The sequence below is a fragment of the Etheostoma cragini genome, chromosome 1 (genome assembly GCF_013103735.1).
Source record: "Etheostoma cragini isolate CJK2018 chromosome 1, CSU_Ecrag_1.0, whole genome shotgun sequence".
Lineage (NCBI taxonomy): Eukaryota > Metazoa > Chordata > Actinopteri > Perciformes > Percidae > Etheostoma > Etheostoma cragini.
Window position 1 is genome coordinate 23470475 of NC_048407.1, and position 22877 is coordinate 23493351.

At 40.7% G+C, this 22877-nt stretch overlaps 1 protein-coding gene across 2 annotated transcripts in view; it reads right to left on the bottom strand.

Moving 5' to 3' along the window:
- Window positions 1–3201: 3201 nt before the first annotated feature.
- The window catches only part of itsn2b (intersectin 2b), a 35639-nt gene continuing 15963 nt past the window's right edge, over window positions 3202–22877 (bottom strand). For both annotated transcript variants that reach the window (XM_034886227.1, XM_034886312.1), the window contains exons 16-40: window positions 22558–22697; window positions 20931–21088; window positions 19944–20749; window positions 19666–19787; window positions 19230–19493; window positions 17771–17964; window positions 15669–15724; window positions 15101–15267; window positions 14859–14889; window positions 14626–14747; window positions 14032–14128; window positions 13764–13958; window positions 10217–10338; window positions 9664–9770; window positions 9311–9494; window positions 8942–9040; window positions 8740–8823; window positions 8517–8600; window positions 8274–8336; window positions 7125–7274; window positions 6873–6991; window positions 6708–6790; window positions 5674–5757; window positions 5269–5442; window positions 3202–5134 (exon numbers count right to left, since the gene is read on the bottom strand). In XM_034886227.1, the coding sequence (XP_034742118.1) occupies window positions 4986–5134; window positions 5269–5442; window positions 5674–5757; window positions 6708–6790; window positions 6873–6991; window positions 7125–7274; window positions 8274–8336; window positions 8517–8600; window positions 8740–8823; window positions 8942–9040; window positions 9311–9494; window positions 9664–9770; window positions 10217–10338; window positions 13764–13958; window positions 14032–14128; window positions 14626–14747; window positions 14859–14889; window positions 15101–15267; window positions 15669–15724; window positions 17771–17964; window positions 19230–19493; window positions 19666–19787; window positions 19944–20749; window positions 20931–21088; window positions 22558–22697 (3854 nt within the window). In that variant the 3' untranslated portion in view covers window positions 3202–4985. The remainder of the gene's footprint in view (window positions 5135–5268; window positions 5443–5673; window positions 5758–6707; window positions 6791–6872; window positions 6992–7124; window positions 7275–8273; window positions 8337–8516; window positions 8601–8739; window positions 8824–8941; window positions 9041–9310; window positions 9495–9663; window positions 9771–10216; window positions 10339–13763; window positions 13959–14031; window positions 14129–14625; window positions 14748–14858; window positions 14890–15100; window positions 15268–15668; window positions 15725–17770; window positions 17965–19229; window positions 19494–19665; window positions 19788–19943; window positions 20750–20930; window positions 21089–22557; window positions 22698–22877) is intronic.

Genomic DNA, 22877 nt, shown 5'->3' on the forward strand with positions numbered 1-22877 from the left:
ATTGAAATAGCTCTCATTGGCACTGGTTAGAGCAGTGGGGGACAGTGTTGATATCCTACTCAAAGGTGCACTGTAGAGGTTTCTTGTAAACAAACCAACAAACTTGTAGTCGTGGGAACATCTGGCTGTTTAGCTGCTAAATGTTCAACCAGTTTTTCACCAGCTAGCTGCTAACTGTGTCCGCCTGCTGTCCACGGCTGTACAGGTAGTGTACAGTTGGTTATTTAGAGCATTATTTCTGAAAACAGCTGCCTGCTGTGCCCAAAAACGTCTACCCCAAAGGAGAAACCGTGCCGACGAAAAGAAAAACAATGCCCTGAACGATGCCAAAAGCTGTGAAGAGCTGAGGACAACTGCAGTTTGGTGAGAACTGGGTGTGTCGCTACAAGCGACTCCTTTCACATACAAGTAGTCATGTTTATATAATAATATTTATCCCAGCAGTTTTAAGCTGACTGAGAAGACAACACGTTTAAAACCGACCACCACTCTTTGTGTTGCAGGGCTGTTTGGCTAATTCTGGATGTGAAGTCTGTTTTACTACAGTGACTAATTCGCAATAGCCTGCACTTGGTGTACGTACCTTATTTACTTAATACACCCTGATAATGATTAAATATGACCTCAGGTTAGATACAATAGGTTCTTCTCAAATCAGTCAACTTAAAATCTGAAATGGAGATATTCCTTCCAGTCATGGATTGCAAGTATTAACTAAAAATTAAGTCCACTTACTTAATGTAAATGTTTGATGCTCATCCTAATTTTGTTTGTCGAAAATTTGTTTCTTGGCAAATTGAATTATGAATAATGAAAACTAAGAGAGGTTAGGACTAGAAAAGTTCTCAACTTATTTCTAACCCTTTTGAACATGAACAATAATATTTGAGTGGCTTACTTATTGCTGAGGATCTGGTTTATTTTTATTTTAAGTTTTACTTTGTGTTTTTTTAACACGTTCAGTAAATTGACTAAGTGAAAACAAATTACAGGCGTACATGACCTTTACACTGACTACATGCAGATAACACAGGTATGCAGCCTAGGCGCCAGATCAATATTGAAATCACGCCAACTTTTTTTTTTTTCTGTCTGCATTTGTATCTTTACATGTCCAATTTTAGCTTACCGCTTGTAGACAAAAGGAAATGAATGCAACACACAAGCACACATCCTCTTATCTCAATTGAATCAAACTTGATTTCCTTTCACAATCATAAAAAGACACAATCTATCTTTTCACTGGTAGTGTTTCAAAGAGTGGTGCAGTGTAATATATCCATGTCACGTTTTACAGTGAGATGGTAACATTTACTAAAAAATGTACTTTATTCTTTCAGTCTTCTGCATTGCAAAATAACTTATTTGTATATTTTTCCGTTAAAAATGTATCGAGCATCTAAAATTAAAAAAAATAAAAGCACGTTACATTACAGACCTAGTACAGATTATAATTTAGAGCCATCATTTTAAATTGTGTAAAATCAAAAACGTTGAAGTCATTCTTCCCTCATGATCCAGAGAAATGTTGGGTCAGATTATGTGGTTCATGTGACACATCAGTTTCAAATCAATCGTAAAATAATTAGTTACCGGCGTTTATATCACCACACGCCCACTGCATTAAAACCATTACTCCCACTGTAGCACTCTGCCACAGAAGGTTGAGTGCAGCTGACTTTGTCGACTCAGTTTGGCAGCTGTGTGTGTTGCAGCCAGGCCCTCGCAGAACCACTCAGTGTGGTTACATAATGACTGTTGCTCCTTTGGATCCAGAGCCAGTGGAGGGCGAAGAAGGACTTAATGAGGTCTATTGGTGCACACGGACAACTCCACAATGAACTTAACTGACTCTGTGGCTGGACACCAACCAAAACGAATAAAATAAAATAAAATGTAAAATTAACTCATTTTTTGTTTTGTTTCAAATCTTAAATTCCTCACTCCTCAACAACATATTGAATATTTTTCTAAATAATAATGTGGTCAAACACTTTAATATTTATTTTTATTCCAACAAAGGTACTGATCATTGATTTCAGGATGAAGCAGGCAGATCACCAGCCACTGTACATTATGGGGAGAATGGAGAGAGTGGGTTCAGTTCCGACCTGTGGTCCTTTGCTGCATTTCACCCCCCCCCCCCTCTTTTCCCTTTTATGTCTAAGCTGTCCTGTCACAGATAGAGCAAAAAAACAAAAGCGATTCTACTTCCACATTTGCCTACTTTGGAAGACATCTACACCTCGTGAAGCCAGCAGAAGGCAACATAAAGCACTCACATTACACAGCACATGAACTGTTTGAACGTCTCCCCTCAGGAAAGAGATCCAGGTCCATCAGAGCAAGGACCACAAGACTGATATACCGTTTTTATCCAATAGCCATTGCCACACTGAACTCTGAAATCACACGCTTTATAGACACAACTGTAATCTGTACAATATACATACTGTATGCTATATGATTATTTACTTAAAATTACAACTGGTGCAACACAAAAAGTTATTTTACTCTTTACCTTTTTAACATGTATAGATTGACAACTGTGTATGAGTTGCACATGTGTGAATGTTGGTGTTCAACATGTTAGATAAAGATTTATTTTTGAGCACCGTCTCAGGCAGTGCACCTGAATGTATGTATCATGCAATGACAATAAAGGAATCTTATAATATGTTATCTTTTCTTTAACAGTGGATGCACAAGACAAAAGAAGACAGCTTGTGCTTCTTACTGTATGTAGTGAAAGGAACACTTTGTCCTCCCTACACTGAATGTTAGCCCTCAAACACGTAATTTATTCTCATTGTAGGCAACTTTTAAAAATGATTGCATCATTATTACCGTGTCACTCCGCTCTAATTGTTATTCTTGAAAATAAGAGCAAAGGTCTGTCTTCTGTTGTAAATGATAATAGTGGAATGGTGTTGTAATTACTGTATGTACAAAGGCTAAAGCAGAGTTTTTGGAGCAGAGTTACTAAGATATGTTTTTTTTTAAAGAAATAACATCAAGCTAGTGTTGCATTTCAGATTATAATCTGTCACATAAAATCCAGATGAGCCTAAGCATAAAGCATTTAATTAATTTTTATTACATTATTTTGTCTAGAGCTGAAGCTCAAGGACCACTCACCCATTATGGACTGAACTTTCAGTGTTACATGTCACTTTTTGTTAGCCAGTCAATAATTGAACATTTTTTTCCACTTTTAATGACTTTAATTTGACTTAAGAAACCCTGATTCAGAGAGTGCAACATGAAGGCCAAAGTGAGAGCAAACAGCAAGTAACAGACTCCAGGCGGATCAGACAATCTGGGTTGGAGAGGCCATAAACTCAGTTAGCACAGCAGCAGTCAACGCAGAGGGCTGCGGAAAAATCAAAGTAAAACAAACTCTAACATCCCTACATTGACGAGGAAGGTATTCCAGTCTATTTGCGCAATTTCCACAAATTCAAAAGATCATCAAAGTTAAAACAGGACTTAAAAACTGAGTTTTGTGGATTGAATAAAACAAATTAATAGAATACAAAAGTAGTACAAAACAAAACGACTCGTGGCCTAGTCTACTTACAGTAAAACTCAATCGCAGAGAATCATCTAAGATGTTATATTGCCTATTGTCAAAACAGTATTGTGTGTCTGAGGAACACAGACATCACACAAAACAAACCCAGTTGATACCGACTGATTATCCAAGATGACACAGCAAGCACAGCCGCTCCAAGCCTTTGGATAGTCACACACGCATAAATTAAAAAATAAATACAGCAGGCGCTCAGTTAGAAAAGAAACTGAACGCAAAAGGACAAAATAGTCAAAAGACACTAACAAGTTAACAGACAACATAAATCAAAACCTTTTACACACTACGTCCTTGTCAAGTTTTGATGTTCAGATATTTATAAAGAAAAAGGTTTTGAGGCAACAGAGATGGGCAATATTGAGTGAGGCGGGGACTGGAGAAAGACACCTGGCAGGATGAAAATGTTAAGAACAAAAATACAAGTGAGAAAATACTGTTTATTATTGCTACCATACTGCCAATCTGTGTTACCTCAAAATATTGACATCCTCAAAATCCTCCACATCATAACAGTGACAGATTCAACCCAGAAGAACGTGTCCTGAGATCAGCTATCTACCAGTAGTAAACTGACTTCAGACCAGAGCTACTGACAAAAACTTCTGTTAACAGAGTCCGTGATCCACAGTTTATGATGCGCCTAATGTAACTGTGACAAGATGTTACAGATCAGACAGTCTCTTGAAAGCCGTCAGTCACAACCTCATCCAGAAAAAAAGTCAACATATACATATCTTGTAAGTTAAGAGAAATCTCTCGACCTCAACTTGTTAAATGGTTGATCAGACTTGGCAGTGTTTCTCAAGCACTGAACACTTAAAATTCAACTGTTGAGATACATCGCAGATCCATTATATTAATGGCTTTCATTGATTACTTAACATTAAGATTATTTGTTTCTTAGCCATCTTTGTCCAGTTCTAGCTCCCTCTGAAGGCTATAAATTATTACAGATTAGTCCTCCTGACACACTTGGTCTCCACTGTTTAAGGACTCAGGCAGCAGTTGTTGCTATTACCATTACTACAGTAGATGTTATGCAGGTGCAAACAGCTGCAGCTGTTGTGCTACCCGTTCTATCAGTGTTAATGAACCAGAAAAAAGCGGGGAGATCTGACTCTTATTGCTGGTATCAGATGATGTCACTCAGACCCTAATCCACTGGAAGATTCAGATGACATCAGGTATTATTAGTACCGGAAACATTAGGGCGTGATGTGTGTTTAGTTCAGGGGTGTTTTGTTTGATATCGGTATCCATGATAGGCATGTGGGTTGTTTAGGTAACAAAAAGCGGCCTCTCTTATTCGGTTACTCTGCAGGAGGAAAATATCCTTATTTAGATGTCTCGGTAGAAGACTCCATTATTATTATTTCAGTTCATCCTATTGTGTCTATTTGTTGCCAAAGAGCTGCAGGTCGAGGCGGACCCACACTTCCCCTGTAGGAACCTCGTGCAGCAGAAGTCGACGTGTTACTGGTCCCTTGTTTTCGAACTCTTTCTTTATGGTTGCCACAGGAACCTCTGTCCGACCCAGAAAGTCTGTCATAAGAGAAAAAATAAAGACAAGAATTCTCATTTCATTTTGCAGCTTTAGAGAGTAATCAGTGGGAGAAAACGAAGGAGTGAGGGGAGAGAAGATGAAGAAAATGGCAAGAAACTAGCAGGGGACTTACCATCAGGTGAAAACTGGTCTCTTTCAAAAATGGTGATGCAGAGGACGTCCTGGTAAAGGTCTTTAATGTGGAACTGACAGTTGAAGTTCCACTTGGGGTTCACAGTTTCGTTGAGTGTTCTGGACGTGAATATCTGAGCTCCCATGCTCACTTCACAGTAAGGGTTACTTTTACCTGGACAAAGACATGAAGACAGGTAAGAAGAGGGACAGGTGGGAGGGAAGGGAATAGGGTATAAGAGCAGGTAGAGGGAAGGAGAAGAGAACCAGGAAGAGATAAAGAAAGAGATAAGGGAAAAAAAACAGAAGACAATTAAAGAGCAGGGCCTCAAACTGATGGAAATAGGGATGACAGAGCATCATAATTAAATGTGCCACCCCGTATCATCAGTGTATCCATGCTCACCATTGGGTTTGCCTGGCTTGAGTTCAGTGGCCTCCAAGACGGTGACAAGGAGTCTGCCAATTCCACTAGTCTTCACAGATCGTGCTACACACACACACACAATCAGAGATCAACACATTTGTTGTAGGGAGTAACGTTTATGGCCAAAATAATAATCACAATTATTTTTGATCAATATTGAAATTACGATTAATTATCACAATTATTTGTTGATTTTTTCGTCACATAGGCTATTCATAACTGCTTTCACATCCATATTGTGCTACATTCCTCTTATGTTGAAGTTGTATGTTATACATACATACAGCTGCAACACATGTAAATAAAAATTATGTGGACTAAATAGCCTAGAATCTATTTGTATCTCTGAGAAAGCTCCTTTACTTGTTTTAAAAAATAACTGATTAAAAGAGCTCGGGAGAGAGGGGGAGTGTGACTTGTCACTGCATTGCATTATTATTATATTATAATATATATATATTATATTATGTGATATTCTGGCCACCGGTCACATCTCTTTCCCAGGTCCAAACACAAGCACGGCTTTACAGAAGAAATGGGTCATGTAATGCAAAATTAAACCATATCGAAACAACATTGCTTTGTTTGTGGACAGGCAGCGGATGCGAGGACATTAGGTGCACCAGTGTGACCTAGGAAAAATGTAAGTAGCACCCTAGAGCCCTGTGAGCTAACAGACACTAACTAGCACCGACTAGCACTGGCCACTGCTGTTGTCTGAAAAACAACACAAACGGGACAAAATGTTGCGTCTACTGGTAAACCTTGTGACCGACGTTTGACAACTGCCATCTGTTTTTGATAATAATAATAATAATAATAATAATTGTTATTAATTATAATGGACAATTGTAATATTCAAGTTTTAATAATATCAATTATATTATTCAAGTTTTAATAATATGATCTATAATTTGATCTTGCGAAGCCAAAATCGAGATCGCAATTAAAATCCAACTAATTGTGCAGTGCTAATTGGTTGTCGTACAGACTGTTTGATTGGAGATACAAACCTTGATAGGCCTTTTCCCTTTTTTTCTTTTCTGTCTCAATAAATTCTTCAGATGCAGCCTTAATCTTCTGCACCCAGGCCGTCCTGAAAACAGAAACACACAGTTACCGTTTAGGCCACCAAAAAACACACGGCCCCATCTGTCTGTGTGTCTGTGTGTAGGTACCGTTCATTAATGTTGTCTGTCCTGAGGATATAGACTCTATCGATGTGGGAGATGTGGAAAATGGGTTCGTCGCTCGATGGATCTGGCAGCTTAACCAGAACTTCATTTAGCAGCACAGGCTACAAGACATAAAAGATTAAACACGGTCAAACACAAGTGTCATGCACGTGTGTGTGTGTGTGTGTGTGTGTGTGTGTGTGTGTGTGTGTGTGTGTGTGTGTGTGTGTGTGTGTGTGTGTGTGTCTCTCTCACCGGCTTGTACATCTTGAGCTGTACATTGTTTCTGTTGCTGAACAGTTTATCAGGCCCAGACGAGCTTAACTGTTTAGTCGCATGGGTCAAAAGCAGAAAGTCACTAAAGAGGAAAGCCCAGAGTTCCTTGTTGCTCTTTACCTTGTTCATCTGAAAATATATATATATAAATACACAAACATTATATTATTTATAATCACCACAACAATATTTAAACAGTGTTTACAACAGTTTTACTTCTGTGTGGTACCACCACTATCACTGAGTCCATATTTACATAACAATATTATTCATGGTGCTGTGTCATCACTGCCTGAGATCCTCCTGTTGAGTTTCTGCTCAGATGAACCAGCTCACTGATCTCCACTGGGGAAGTTTTACTCTGAGGCTTGTCAACGTGTGACCACGACGCCTCGCGGTCTGACCCAGTAATGTTACACATTTCATCCCCAGTCTGTCTGGTCTCTTTAACATTTAAAATACTCATTCAATGAAATGGAAAATGTAATTTTTTCTAAAGTAATCTAAACTAAATTAAAAACGCAACACCTTTGTTTTTGCTCCCATTTTTCATGAGCTGAACTCAGAGATCTAAGACTTTTTTCTATGTACTGTACATAAAAGACTTATTTCTCTGAAATATTGTTCAGAAATCTGTCTAAATCTGTGTTAGTGAGCACTTTTCCTTTGCTGAGATAATCCATCTACCTCACACGTGTGGCATATCAAGATGCTAATTAGACAGCATTCTACAATGTGAGAATTTGCCCACTCAAGTTGGTTACTACGACTAACTGCAGTCAGGTTGAGAGACAGATAGAGAGATAGAGAGAGAGAGAGAGAGAGAGAGAGAGAGAGAGAGAGAGAGAGAGAAAGAGAGAGAGAGAGAGAGAGAGAGAGAGAGAGAGAGAGAGAGAGAGAGAAATCCTAACCCTAACAACAGATACTGACTTTTTACTGTATAGTTTTTTTGAGAGAAATAAGCCTTTTGTTTACATAGAAAAAGTCAGATCTTTGACTTCGGCTCATGAAAATGGGGGTAAAAACAAAAGTGTTGCATTTATAATTTAGTTAAATGTGTGAAGCCCAACCAGAGAGGTTCAATGGGTCTGGTAAGCACAGATTCAGAAACTTCACAGTTTCACTCACCTTGCCACTGTGGAGCAGTTTCCTTGGGCCCAAACAGTTGGTAAGAGAGTTAAAGACCAGGTTCTGTTGAAAGAGAGTGACTTAAAAAGGATCTTTCACATGGAATCACACATAGAATGAGGTATTATAGAAAATTCTCTTTTGAAACCAACTTATAAAAAGGTAATCAAGCTTATACAAACTTTTTGTTTTACTAATAATGAACATGTTTCATACGTAATTGAGAGTCAGTAAGCTTAATACCTCTGCAGCGCCATCACACTGAACGTGGTTCTGAATCCATTCCAGTCTGTCAGAGTTCTCCTTTTCTCTCACGCCCTCGTTTACCTGATTAAAACAATAATTCAATACAGAAACAGCACTCAAATCTTTTCCACACAGAATGCAGCGAAAGGAAAATAAACAAATAAATGTAATTAGAGTAACGAGAGGGGTCATAAATGAGGAAATCAATGAAGAAATTAACCAGTTGACAGAGTTCCTCTGCCCTTTCCAGAGCCTCTTTCAGAGGACCTCGGTCAGCATGGCCCTCTGGCGTGCTCTCCAGGATCTAAACACACACACACAGACAAGTTAAATAGACGGCCATATTAAAGACGAAAAGGCGTTTGACCCGCCTGATTAATGAGGAGTTCAAACACAGATCGCTCATGATCATGATGGCCTACGTTTTTGATGTGCAGGGGGTAGCGTGTGATCCTCTGCATGGGTTTCAGCAGGAAGCTGGAGAGCGGCATGCCTTTACACCTGTAGTCTGTGGCAATTTTCTAATGGGAAAAAAAAGATGTTACTATTAATCAACACATTCAGAATGTTGTGTCTACTTCCATGGATGTGACTGCAGAGTATCAAAAATATTACAGGATGATGATGCTAAGTCAATTACACAGTCCCCCTTCTTTCTCCACCTCTACCTGTCTGTCCACAGATCTCACTCTGTGTTTTCAACCCACACTGCTTCCTTTCTTTGCTCACTCCTCCCTCACAATACACATGATTAAGAGGTTCCTGCTCCCTCACTGTGCCCTCCATCTTACCTTGAGGAAGTCCTTAAAGTTTGGCTCGTTATCGATGCGCGTCTGGAGCAGTGTTGCGCCGTTGATCTGGCACGAACAGAAGCGGATGTAGGGCTGCATGTGGGACAGCTCCGCCGCCAGGATGTCCCCAATCATTGGGACTGGCATGTTCTCCCCGCCCATCTTCTTACGCACACGTAGTGCCCTGCTCAATAGCACATGTATGACCATTAGCGGCTCTACATTTTTCTCCGGACAGAATCAACATAGACACAACGCTAAAATAGCTGCACTTGTATAAAATTGTATTAATCAATAAGACCGATTGTCCCTTCTATGTAGATTGTTATACACTCTGTCCATGTGGTATTTACTTCAGAAATTTAGAGTTGCAGGCCAGCAGTTCCTTCCAGTTGACAAATATCATGACCATCTCTGCATCACTCAGCCGGCCCGACTCTAACATAGGTTTATGGAAAACCTACACAGAGACCCACACAAAGACAGGAGAGAAGAGGTTAAACAGAAAGAGAATGACAGAAACACACCATCAGGTACGTGATCAGGACGCATCTCATTAACAACTTTTATGCCTTTCTGTCACATCTACTGCAGTCAGATTCGCTGTATTCCCTCAGAAGCAATCATTGCACAAGGCTATGCACTTATAATGACATTTTGAACATGTTTAGAGACAAAAAAAATTGCCCTGTTGGGTACCAACTGTAGCAGAGGGATAACTCTGTGTAGACATCACTGATTGTTTTCATTTTTTCTTGCTACTGACAGCACTCCAAATCTCCAAACAACAGAGCTACGTGTTGAAATCGACCAAAATTCTCCTTTAAACACTGAATGGATTTACTGTGTATGTAGCTGAACTCTCTGTTTAGACATGAGTTATTAAGCAGGACATGTGTCCATTACCTCCAGCACTATTTGCAAGTCTTCCACGTATCTCTCCTCAGTCTGGATCAGCTCATGGATGTAACCCTGTCTCTTCTTTTCCTGGGAGCTCATTTGGTCCAGACTTTTCAGGTCTGCGCACCCTGCACAATAGAGGAGAAATACAAAGTTGGTTGATTTGTTTTTGTACAAAAGAAATGATCCAACCACTTTAAACTACCACAAAACACTTTGGCACTGCATTCACTGCCCTCCGTTGGATGTTTGGACAAAAACAACAACAAAAAACACAATGCTGCTTTTGAATCTTTCTACTTCGCTTTCTCAAGTCTGCGCAGACAATATTGAAGTTTTTCTTAGAGAGGACAATGGAGATGACAAAGGGGGAGAAAAGGGATGGAAAGGGAAACAGGAAATACAATAGTCTAGAGACACAAAAACACACACACACACACACACTTACCTGATCCAAGGGGTCCATTAGCCCAGTGTAAGGGTCCCATACTAGCTAACTGTTGCTCCCTCATTGACCGAGCTCTTTCCTCTACCTCATCATCTGTCTCATTCCAAAGGTTTAGAAAGTAAAAGCTGCTCTGTAAAGTCATTGCTAGGATTCTGTCTCTACAGGTATTTTAGTTAGTTGCCGGGATTGTACTATGTCTCTTCTGTCTCTCCCTCAGTCTGTTCTATCTTCTTGTTGCTCATATAAGACTAAAACCTTGCCTCAACCAAATCTGTTTGTACCAAAACAGGAAGAGGAGGTCTTGTTTTTTCTTTATCACCCTGTGACGCATGTTTACAGTGGAAAAACCTTATTTTTTTCTACTTTTCATTGAGATCGCCCAAATGAGCAAATGTTCTTAGATAATGTCCAGATCATATACCCAATATTACCACAGTTACCAGCACAAACAGGAAGACACATGGATGTTTGACTCTGCTTTGAGCTGCAACAACCGTTGTTCACCCACTCTACATCTGTCCATCTTAATCATATGTATTATGCTGATAATATAAACAGTGCATACAACACACACACACACACACACACACACACACCTACACACCTTTAGAGGACTACTACTTCATTTAACAATAACAAAACACTTTAGTGTCATATCAAACTAAACTTTATTTTTGTATGTTTTATTTCAGAATATGAATATATTCAACAAGTCTTCAAAAATAGTTAAACAAATGTTCTATATATGTTATCAGTTTTGCTAACAGCTCCTATTTATCAGACTGGGAACAGGAGTCACCATTATGAGAAGCTTTCTGACCTGAAAGAAAAAAGTCCTGACAATAATCACAACTATGTTACAGGAGTGTCACAGTTCTCCAAATCCCCGATTTGATTGAGACTTTTTTTTTCCATCATTGCCACAATAAGAGCCACCGTGTGGCAGAAGGGTACTTCTTTTTATTAACAGTTTGAGTTTGTCAGAGTTTAGAAGGGTGCAATTGAATGCACCATTAGTTTACTGTGGTGCACTTGAATACACCATGGAGTCCCGGTCGGAGCCCACATGATTTAACTACCCTGTTTGTTTACATAACTCACAGATGGGGAATGCAAAATGTTGCCACACCGGTGATTTCAGGGAATCAGGAGGATTTCCCAGTTCTGTTGTTTATATTAACGGACAAAGCATTAGGTTTGGCAAAGTACTGCAAATGCGGAAGTGCCTTAAACCTGCAATCAATCTGAATTCCAGAAGGGGGCGACATGTGCGGTTGAAAAGGAGGTTGGTTTCTGTCATGGACTGCGTGTGTGTGTGTGTGTGTGTGTGTGAGAGTGTGTGTGTGTGTGTATGTGTGTGTGTGTGTGTATATATATATTAACATGGTTAAAATTATCTATGGATTCTGTAGAAGTGTATGAGAAAGGGACTCACTTCTCATCTATTACCACAGTAAACATTTTCATGATGAGTTTATGGTCTTAATCACTAGCTTTAAGTTTTCTACAATATAGAATGTTCATTTTTTGAAGAATGGTCTCGTTCATTTTAAAATCGATGATAAAGCAGGGGGTATTTTAGGGCGTGGTTTTTATTGGATTGACAGTTCACGGCCTGTCTTATATGTAATATAACCTTTGGACAAAGATATATTTGAAACCTAGCAAAGCTAAAGCTTACCTTGAATTATGTAGGCTAGCTTTCAGCAGCAGTTGCGTCCAGATTGCAAGTGAAAGTGTGTAACGTAGAGTGTAAGCAACGTTGCATTCAGTTAATGTAAGGTGCAGCGGCAGTTTTTGTTCTCTCAACTCTGGAGGCAAAGTGTATGTCTGTCTATGGCTTTTTAACAGTTTGCCATATGGTGAAGAGTTGCTTCAGCTCACTTCAAACTACTTTAGTTCCTTCTGTTAGTGAAAACATTGTGACTTAGTTATGGCTATTGATGTATAGGACAAACTGTAGACTTTTGCTTGTACCATTTCCTGTCAAAATTAGGTTAAACACAAGGTTTTCAAAGGCACAAAAGAAAAAACCCAGTGCAAAATGGTTATAGTTGAAAGTAAAATGTAATGCTACCACTCCAAACATGTTTTTAGTAGCGATCAACTACAAGTTTTATATTTAGCATACTAAAATACATACACATTCATAAACAAATTCCTCTAATAAATCTACAAAGTCAAATGTCCACTTCGTGGCTTGTTTAAAGCTTTTTAACATAAGTGCAGGAGGGCCGGGCTGGAATGTGGACCTTCCATTATCTTGTCTATTATTTAGTACGCTATTCATAGTGAGATAGCATAAGTGAGAGTAAAAATTGCACATCATGTCTGAATATAGACACATCTCAGAGGAAAGACAGAGACAAATAGTGGGCTCTGTGTAAGCTAAACTCAAAACTGGAAAGTAAGAATGGAAAAATATGTGCAAAAAAGGAAAAAACTAAAAGGACAACAGGTGATGGGTAAAAGAGGGAGATGCAGCATGTATAAAGGGGGAAAAGTTTCTTCTGTAGCAAAACAAAAAGGAAAGAAGAGGGACAAGCTACAGAGAGACCCACTATTCCTCTACTTCAGATGCAGTTAAATGTCATCAGATCAAAATCAAAACAAGGAGAGAGGAAATCATAGAAGGCACAAAGGCTTTAACAATTCACAGAATCAGCATTGAGAGTAATTAGAAAGTTATTTCAGATACTGATATAAACTTGTTTTTGTAGATAGGGAGTCCAGACACTCTGGCCCTTCAGAGCAGTGTGTAATAGTGGGTCTCTCTGTAGGAAGAAGGAAGAGGAAGAGGAAGAAGAGGTGGAGGAGGAAGAGACTTTCTAACGTCCTAGAAGGAGAAAGAGACAGAAGCCGAGGAATGGAAAGAGGGAGGGAGGAGAAACACAGATTGGGTAGGGAGAGAGGAAGTGGGAAAAACAGGGGAAAATGTGAAATACGGTAGTCAGTAAGAAGAAAAGATCTACAGATAAAGAGATGGGTGGACAAAGAAATATCATGGTAGATGGGTGTTGCATAGATAATAAAAGTATTAGAGTGGCGCTGTGTTTAAAACGTGCATATTTTCTAGGTATAGTCATGTTTAAGGAATGTACTTACACTGCTGGCTGGGGTCACAGTCCGCCGTGGTCATCTTAACGTAATTGGTGGGGAAAAGACCAGTGACCCCGTTAATTTCTCCTTTCCACCAATCAGGGTTGTTTTTGTCAAGAACAGCAATCAGCTGCCCTTTGGAGAAGCTCATCTCATCACCGTTGGCTGCTGTGTAGTCGTATATGGCTATCACCTGACAGACTGAAAGAGAAGAACAAAAGTTTACCATACTTTTCTCTATTTGTGTGTGTGTGAGTGAGTGAGTGAGTGTTACCTGGTTGGGGTGCTGGTGTTGACACGCCGCTGTTGGATCCCAATACTTTGACATGAGAGGCAGGAAACCAGCCCTTCTGACGTTTTTTCCCACGGGCCTAGAGTCAGACAACACAAACCATGTGGGGAGAATAAGGTTTTAATCAGATAGCGGGATTACAGGCCAAGAATTATCTCTAAATACTTGAACAATGAACCAAAAACCTCAGGTGCAATGGTTTCCAACTTGGGGGTCAGGGCTTATTGAGTAAATCGGGTTGCAACGTGATGAAAAGAACAGAAAAAAAAACATTTCAACAAAGAATGTCTCATTCTTGCCTCTAATCATTCACCCCCCCAGTGAATTGCATTGATCTCAGGCCACCAAAACTCATTCAAATAAAAGAAGACATTTTTTTTTTTTTGGCTGAAATGGTCACAACCGATATTCAAAATGTAAGGGGTGGCAAGTGGACATTTCTTTGTTTTAGTGGGATACAAGCCAAAAAGGTTGGTTAATGTACAATGTCAACAACATCTGAGACCCTCTGGGGTTATCTGCTGTACAGTATTAAGCACCCACAGAAAATCGCTGAAACGGCAGTTGATAACTGACCTGCAGTTCTCCGAGCCACCAGCCAGAGGCGTTCTTGCCGAGGATGAGGATGAGCTGGCCATTTTCCAGGTTCAGCTGTTCAGGGCGGGTGGAGGGTCGGGCCCTAATTACCTGGGCGATTACTGTAAACACAAGATACAAATGCAAATTTGTAAAATGCCAAACCAAGTATTGTGTTCTTATGTGAGTACGAGACAGAGATTAGACAAAAACAGATAAGATGATGAAATCACCTGGCTTCTTCTTTGCAGATATACTTAATGTCTGAAATAAACAAAAAAATGATATTACCATTACAAACACAAAACAAAAATAACACAACACAAAAATATGTGGGGAGTGAAGAAAATAACAGGAACGCCTTGCAATATAATACAATCCAACAAACAACCACAAATATCAAAGCAGTGTTATATAGTAATGGACTGGATACAGATTTTGTCCTTGTATATCGGCACGTGTTGAGTGTTCTTACATCTGTCTCTTTAGGTTTGACGTAGTTGCTGGGGAAGACGCCTGTGCTTTCGCCTATAGAGCCATGCCACCACTCTCCCTCTTTCTTGCTAACCAAGATCACATCTCCCTCTCCAAACGTCAGATCACCATGCTCCGGAGACTCATAGGTGTACAGCGCTGTGTATTCTGGAAAGGAAAAAAACATATGAACATAAATTAACAGCAAATGTACTAGACCTGTTGCTCAGTCACGCTGAACTCCAACAAGACAACAAGATTTCCGACACATTTTCCAAGATAATATTGTTATATACATTTATTTAGGTAGGCTGAACCTGCCCTTTTAAAGACATCTCGTAAAGACTTTTTCTAGATTTCAAAAGGAAATGCAGAGTTCAAAGTAAACTTGAAAAGCAACACATAATTCAGATAATACTGTATAACATCTTACAATAAACCACCTGAAATCCATCATAAAATGTTAGAATACGAGTCAGACAAAAAGCAACGCATTGATGTATAGAGTGTGTGTAATGTATGATGATCAAATGTTAACTTGACAACCTTAGCCAGATTTATTACTGTACCTTCAAGCTGCAGGCTGTCGCTAGACTCCGAAGCATCAGCAAGGGAGCTCTTCATGCTGTTAACACAGAAAGATTACATTACCATACTTATTCATGCATTCTAGCCATCTTTTCATTCATCATCCAACCATCCTCCAACGCTTATCTGGATCACAAAAGTACCAAAACACTTCCCCCCCTAGACACGTCCTCCAGCTCCTCCTGGGGGATACAAGGCATTCTTAAGCCAAATGGGGGTTTCAATCCCTGCTGCATGGTCTAGGTCTGCCCTGGGGTCTATGAGTCGGAATACCAGGAGTCATACTTCTCAAAGGCCCAACACACTTTACCGGCTCCTTTCAATACCAAGGAGCATGGGTTCTACTCTGGGCTCCTCAACCTGCACTCTCATTCTTTTGTTTATTAGCCAAACCCTCAGAGGAGAATGTGACTGGATTGACTGGTATATCAGGAGCCTTACTTTCAGACTCAGCTTCTTCATGACCACAAGGTCTGGCAACATGTCAGCTGCAACCATACAGTATGTGCAAATGAATGCTGCTGTGTGATTTGTAAGTGCGTGTGACTCTCTTAAAAAGGTGCCTAGCCACACATATTTCATTATGTCGTGGTAATATCTGAAGTTATACTATGGACTCTGTAAAAATTTTTGTGAAAAATGCCTTGGTTACCTTGTTTCAAGCCATTCTAGTGTGGTATAAAAAGCCTGCAGGAAGGCTCAGCTCGATTTGTGCCAGTTCTCATTGCTGGCACAAATCAACGAATGTTCAACGAGCTAAGCTGCTTGACTCTGATTGGCTAAAAGCTAGCCAATGAGCCAATGGCCATCAGCGTCCTTTACCTAGTGCAACTGGGCAAGCTCAGGCACCATTATATCAGACTGACCAACTTTTGTAATTGGCCTGATTTCTCCGCTTATTTCTTCTTAGTGGCTAGAGCTGAAAGAGGAGGTAGCAGTTCATTTTCACATTCACAACATAACACAAACACATGTGGACCTAACAGATACAAAAAAAAGAAAATGCAAGTAAAAACGGTTTTGTGTGGCAGGACACCTTTAACACAGCGGATTCCTCATCACAAAGGAGGGATAAAGTCATTTCAACTGTAAATACATGATTTACTGGAGTAGTTACCACACATTTAGACTCTCTTACTGACACAGACATAATACTGGGAGTGATGCATGTTTTTGCTGATTTACTTGCAGATATGGCCACAAAATATGTTGGCATGGAAAAAGACAGGTATGTCCTTCATGCTACTGAGTTTATGTAAATGTTTTTGTTTTTCATGAGTAGCATGAAGGGACTATAACTGCATTTCCTTGTACAACCCTGTGCTGTACTATGACACTAACTTAACCTTAAACATTGGATGTTTACAAATGAAATAAGACGGTTTGCTATTGGCTACAACTTAAGGTGTTTTTCAGCCTATATTTGTATATATTTTGAAAAATTGGCACCATTAAGACTATGTACATTTCAGCGGTTAGTGGTTACTGTTTGCAATGTACCCATGGATGTACAAAGAACTGTGACTGGATTACTTTAATACTGAAGAAAACTTAAAACTGTCATGATTTTCAAGCAAGTTTGGGAGTTATAAAGGAACTTTTTTACTATGGATTTCTAAGCAGAATCATGGAAGTAATTTGCAATGAATATCTGAGATCATGATATTTGTGGAAATCTCAAAAAAAACATCTGCAACATGTCCAATCAGATTTGACTTGACTTTTGACTCTCAGAAGGAGGGCCATTTTGTGCGCATATTCTCTTCCAAATTAGCAGGCCAAACTACAATAACTAATGTCCAGTTGTCTTTAAAACACGGGCATACACCTGTCTCTTTCACCTCACGCACTAAAACACATGCAAACTGAGGTTTGGTATAGCTGGGGAATTAAAGGAAGTAAGATACGGGTTACTGAAGTAACATTGGCTTGCCAGCTGAAACTAATAATTTGCCTTCATTGCATTTTTGACTTTGACATTTAGGTCTTTAGGAAAGACGATGATATTTTTCCAAAGATACAAAACCACTGTCCTCCAACTAGTTAAATTATAGGGAACAAATACATAGGGAATGAAACTCACTCTGAACTCTCTTCTTCTCCCAGCAGTGTTACATATGTTTTGGGGAACCAGCCCCGTTCACTGTTCAGCTCTCCCAACCACCAGTTCTCCTGCTGCTCCAACACCTGAATGACATCGTCTTTATTGAAGTTCAGATGGTTTTCTGTCTTTGCTGTCCATGAACACAGGGCCTGGGCCAACAGGTTACCCACCACCTGCATGCAGAGGAACCGAGAGATAGACAGACCAGTGAGAATTGGAGCTTTTCTATGTGTCCAGACAACAATCATCCTGTGGTAATCAAAGGGGAATAGCTGGTACAGCAGTCAAAGGACCCTAATATAAGTGGCCGTTCACACAGCCTGCGTCGGCCGTCAGATGGTGTGGGTTTCCATTCATTTTAAATGGGGGTGGTGCGTTAAGGCTGCGGCGGGGTTTGCAGCAGGGGGAACACGCAAAAAAATAATTCAGCGGACCTGTGGTGATAAGCTGAGGCCGACTCACGGAAACGCAACGTCATGCTGCGGTGGCCAATCACGTAATTACCAATCAGATTGGTCAGTCGGTTTTGAGGTGGTAAGAGTTCCATAAAGGAAATAGGAAACATCACTGTCTCTATCGCTACCACAAGCAAAAAATGTAAAACTTGAAACACCAGCACTGAACTGCCCACGACTTTGTGTGGAGGTTTGCTCCTCGACGCAGTGGCCGTGGGTTCAGCTCCGACCTGCGGCCCTTTGCTGCTTGTCGTTCCCCATCTCTCTCCCCTTTCATGTCTAAGCTGCCCTATACAAATAAAGGCCTAACATGCCCAAAAAAGAAATAATCTTAAATATAAAAGTCTACTTGTGCTATATGAAAATGTCCATTTATGAGGTTTTTTAACATTATTATGTGTTTCCCCATCCTGCCTACGGTCCCCCAGTGGCTTGATATGGCGATAGGTATAAACTGAGCCCCGGGTATCCTGCTCTGCCTTAGAGAAAATGAAAACTCAGATGGTCCTATCTGGAATCTTGCCATTTATGAGGTCATAAGGGACAAGATTACCGACCTTTTCTCTATTTTGCCTGCTCAGAGAATTTGGCCCACCCATGAGAGAGAGAGACATCATGGATTTCAAATGAGCAAAGTGGCAGTTGGTCAGGGACACACCACCTTGCCCCCCCTCTCCTCCTCAAACGCTACAGACTCAGAAATGGCACATACTGAGGAAAGGTCATTGTGGGACTGGCTCAAGTGGCTGTAATTCTGCAGCAAGGCTGAATTTTGGGGAAGAGACTTTAGATACAGTATTAAGGGACCACAAAGGTCATTATAAAAGCATCCAAAGAGCACCATGTCATGGGACCTTTAAAGAACACAACGGCATGTCACACAAATAGGCCGTTTCAGTGACACCACCACACCGCTGCAAAACCCTGTGGCAAATCGCCGGATGCTTATTTTGGTCTGAATGGGCCCTAACGGTACCTCTCACCTGTCCTTGTGTCTCAGAGGGTGCAGGGTTTGGAGAGTGTGTTGGTGTGAAGGCAGACTTTGTTCCTGCTGTCTTGACAGCTTCAAGTGCATTGCAAAGCTGTGACTGAAGCGGCACTTTAGGAACAGCAGCAGCAGCAGCAGTAGTATTATTAGCTGTGTCTGATGGGGCCACTCTCTCGACGTAGCTCTCTGGGAACCAGCCCATCTTCCCTTGTCTGCTGCCGTACAACCAACCCTCCTCCCGCTCGGTCGTCTCATCGACCTGATAGAAGGAGACAGGAAAGTTTGAAAAAGACAAATAGGATCACAGGTAAAAAAAAGAGTGAGGAAGATGAAAAAGAAAGACATTTGAACATGAGCGGTGTGCTAATGTGAAGAAAATTTCCATCTTTTCTGTTGCAAGTCAAGCCTAAATGAGACATCTTGAATCTTACCTCGATGATATCATCTGCACTGATGTTGAGCTCTTCATTGTTTCGCGCAGTGAACGGGTAGAGAGCTTTGAAGGATGTGAGATTAGCGGACTTCCTGTGCTCAGTGGCCCTAGGTTGCCCACCTAAAGCAGTACATCAGGGATCAAAATATAAGTTGAGCCTCAGAAATGGTTTTAATACACACCGCAGGCAGGAAGAGATGACAGAGAAGTATAAAAAGTATTGTATAAAAGTACAAAACCACGCAGTGTGTGTGTGTGTGTGTGTGTGTGTGTTACCTTTCCTCTCCTCCAGTCCTCTCAGCAGAGCGTGGACATCTACCTTCCCTCCTATATTCAGTTGCTGCCGCTGACGAGGAGCCTCTTCCTTCCTCTTTCTCACCTCCTCAGCTTTCCTCCTTTCCTGTTCCTCCTCTTTTCTCATCCTCATCTCTTCTGCCCTATTTCTTTCCTCCTCACGCTTCTTCCTATCCTCGTCCTGCTGTTGCTGCTGAAGCTTCGCCATGTCTTCATCCCTTTTTCTCCTCTCCTCCTCCTCCCTTTTCTTTCTCTCCTCCTCTTCTCGCTTTCTCCTCTCCTCCGAATCTCGGACGGCGGCCATGGCCGCCCGCTCTCGCCTCCTCTCCTCCTCCTCCTTCTCTCTTCTGCGCTCCTCCTCTCTCTGTTCCACCTCTAACCTCTTCCTCTCCTCCTCCCTCATGCGTCGCTCCTCCTCTTCTTTCCACCTCCTCTCCTCTTTCTTCCGCTCTTCCTCTAGCTTCCTCCTCTCTTCTTCCAGCTGCCGCCTCTCCTCCTCCAGCTTTCTCCTCTCCTCCTCCTGCCTCCGTCTCTCTGCTTGCTTCTGCCGCTCCTCCTCTTCTCTCTTCTTCCTCTCCTCCACCTCTCTTATCTTCCGCTCTGCCTCCTGCCTTGCTCTGAGCTCTTGTTCGGCCTGCTCTTTGGCCGCCTGGATGATAGCCAGTCTCTCTCTCTCCTCCTCCTCCCTCTGCCTGGCCTCTTTCTCCTCCTGAAGTCTCCTCTGACGCTCCATTTCGTCCTTCCTCAGCTTCTCCTGCCATAGGCGATCTTTTTCCATCTTAATACGCCTGAGAGTGGATGGCAAACATTATTTAAAAAGGTTGTGTATCAAGGTAAAAAAGCGTGTTTCTTTAATTTTTTGTTTGAATAAGCATTCTAGACTGGGTCAAGACATCCTATTTTTTCCTTTAACATGACACGTCAGATTATTAAGAAATTTTAAAATAAATCTGTGTGAAAGCCAAATACCTCTGAGCTTCCAACTCCTGTTGTTTCCTCTCCTCTTCCCTCCTCCTTCTCTCCTCTTCTTCCTCCATCTTTCGACTCAGCTCACGCCGTTTGTCCTCTTTGATGCTCTGTAGTTTCTCAAGTGCCGCCTGCTGTTTTCTCTGGCTCTCTCTCAGTTCCTGATGCAGACAAAACACGGTGACACTTTTTTTGAAAGGGTGTGCATAAGACTGACAAGACACCGTCATAGCCGTGACATGACACCTGTCGTGAACTTAAAGGGGTCTCTATGAATAACTGTTGACATTAAGTCGCATTCGGTAAATTGTGACACTTTTAATGGTAAGTTAGCATTGTTTGAGTTGTTTGTGTTATGACAACCTGACATCAACCCAATATATCCACCTTTACTACTTTACTAGCAGAGTGAAAGATATATTACTAGATTAAAGAATGAGCTGACCAGATAGGCATAATAGGCTAAGGACTGAACACACACAGCATGCACAAACACATTTCATGCACATAGGTGCCTAAACACTCAGTATTTGTATGAGTGTGTATGAGATGGAGAGAAGAAAGAAGAAAGAGGGATATGTCGTATGAGTTAAACACAGCACAGAAACAAGATGCCAGAAGGATGGAGAAAAATTTGCAGAGCAATGGACAATAGAAAAGAGCAGAAAAGAGAGAAGAAGACGAGAGCAACAAAGAGACCTAAAGCGAAAACCTTTAGTAGGTAGAAGAGGTTACGCAGGCAGGCCAGCAGACAGAAGACAGCCTGAAGCAAAGAGTCCTCATCACCCACATGCTGTAAAGTTGAGGACAAGGGATGAAAAGGAAGAAAGAGGAGTAGAGGAAAAGCATCCAGTAGGTAGAAAAAGGAAAGAAGAAAGAGAAAAGAAATTCAGAACAGAGTTACAGAGATAGAAAGTTACAGATAACAGGATGAAATCAGAATCAGAAGGTATGGAAAAAGGTTATGATGGAAAGGAATAATTGGAGGAGAAAAAAAAGAGGCATCCAGGGACAAGCCACGCTAATTAAGTATGTACTGATTGTGGAACTTAAAAATTGCACACTATGTTACATTTTTAGAATGTTAAAATGTTAAGAAGACATTAAAACCACAAATCTGTTACATATACAAGTGCCATAAAATTAGGCAAACCAGATAAAAAATATACAATGAGTTTAGTTTTTAAGGGAAAACAATCAGCTCTGCATTAAAGCTTCGTATTGCCAGCACCAACCATTAAGAAGCCATTATATGTCCGGCATCATACTTTGAATCAAGTTATTAATCCTGTTTGTAGGTATTGATAGTTATCAAATAACAAGTCTGACTAATAGAAGTGACAATAATATAGCTATATAGTTGGATTAGTACCTGCTAATAAGGGCATGTGAGGCAGTAAAAACCAGCAGATAGGTGTAATTTCCAAAACTAGCTGGAAATTTGAATGTGATGAAGATACAATTTCATAGGATTTAAGACACTCTGAGATCTTTTAAAAAGGTCCAGCAAACCTGTACACGTGCTCCATGCTACTCCCGGTTTAAAACATGCAAGGTGAATGTGAAATGTTGTTTTAACTGACGCAATGTTAAGTTATTCTATTAATGTTGCAATGTACTTAATTCTTACCTGCATATCTTTGTTGTACTGGTCCATCTCAGACAGATGGGCAGCGGTCTCTTTCTCCAGAGATTCCAGCTGCTCTCGCAGCTTCACACATTTGCCTTTTCTCTCTGTAACACCCATCTTCAGGGTGGACATGGTAGACACTAGAAACACATGAAGGACAGTTAAACAAGCTAGAATCTTCCCAGAGGAAAAGAAAAAAAGAGTGCAGCCGTTAAATCTCTATAATTACATTGTCATTCATGGTGTGTGTGTGTGTGTGTGTGTGTGTATATATATATACAGTGGGTACGGAAAGTATTCAGACCCCTTTAAATTTTTCA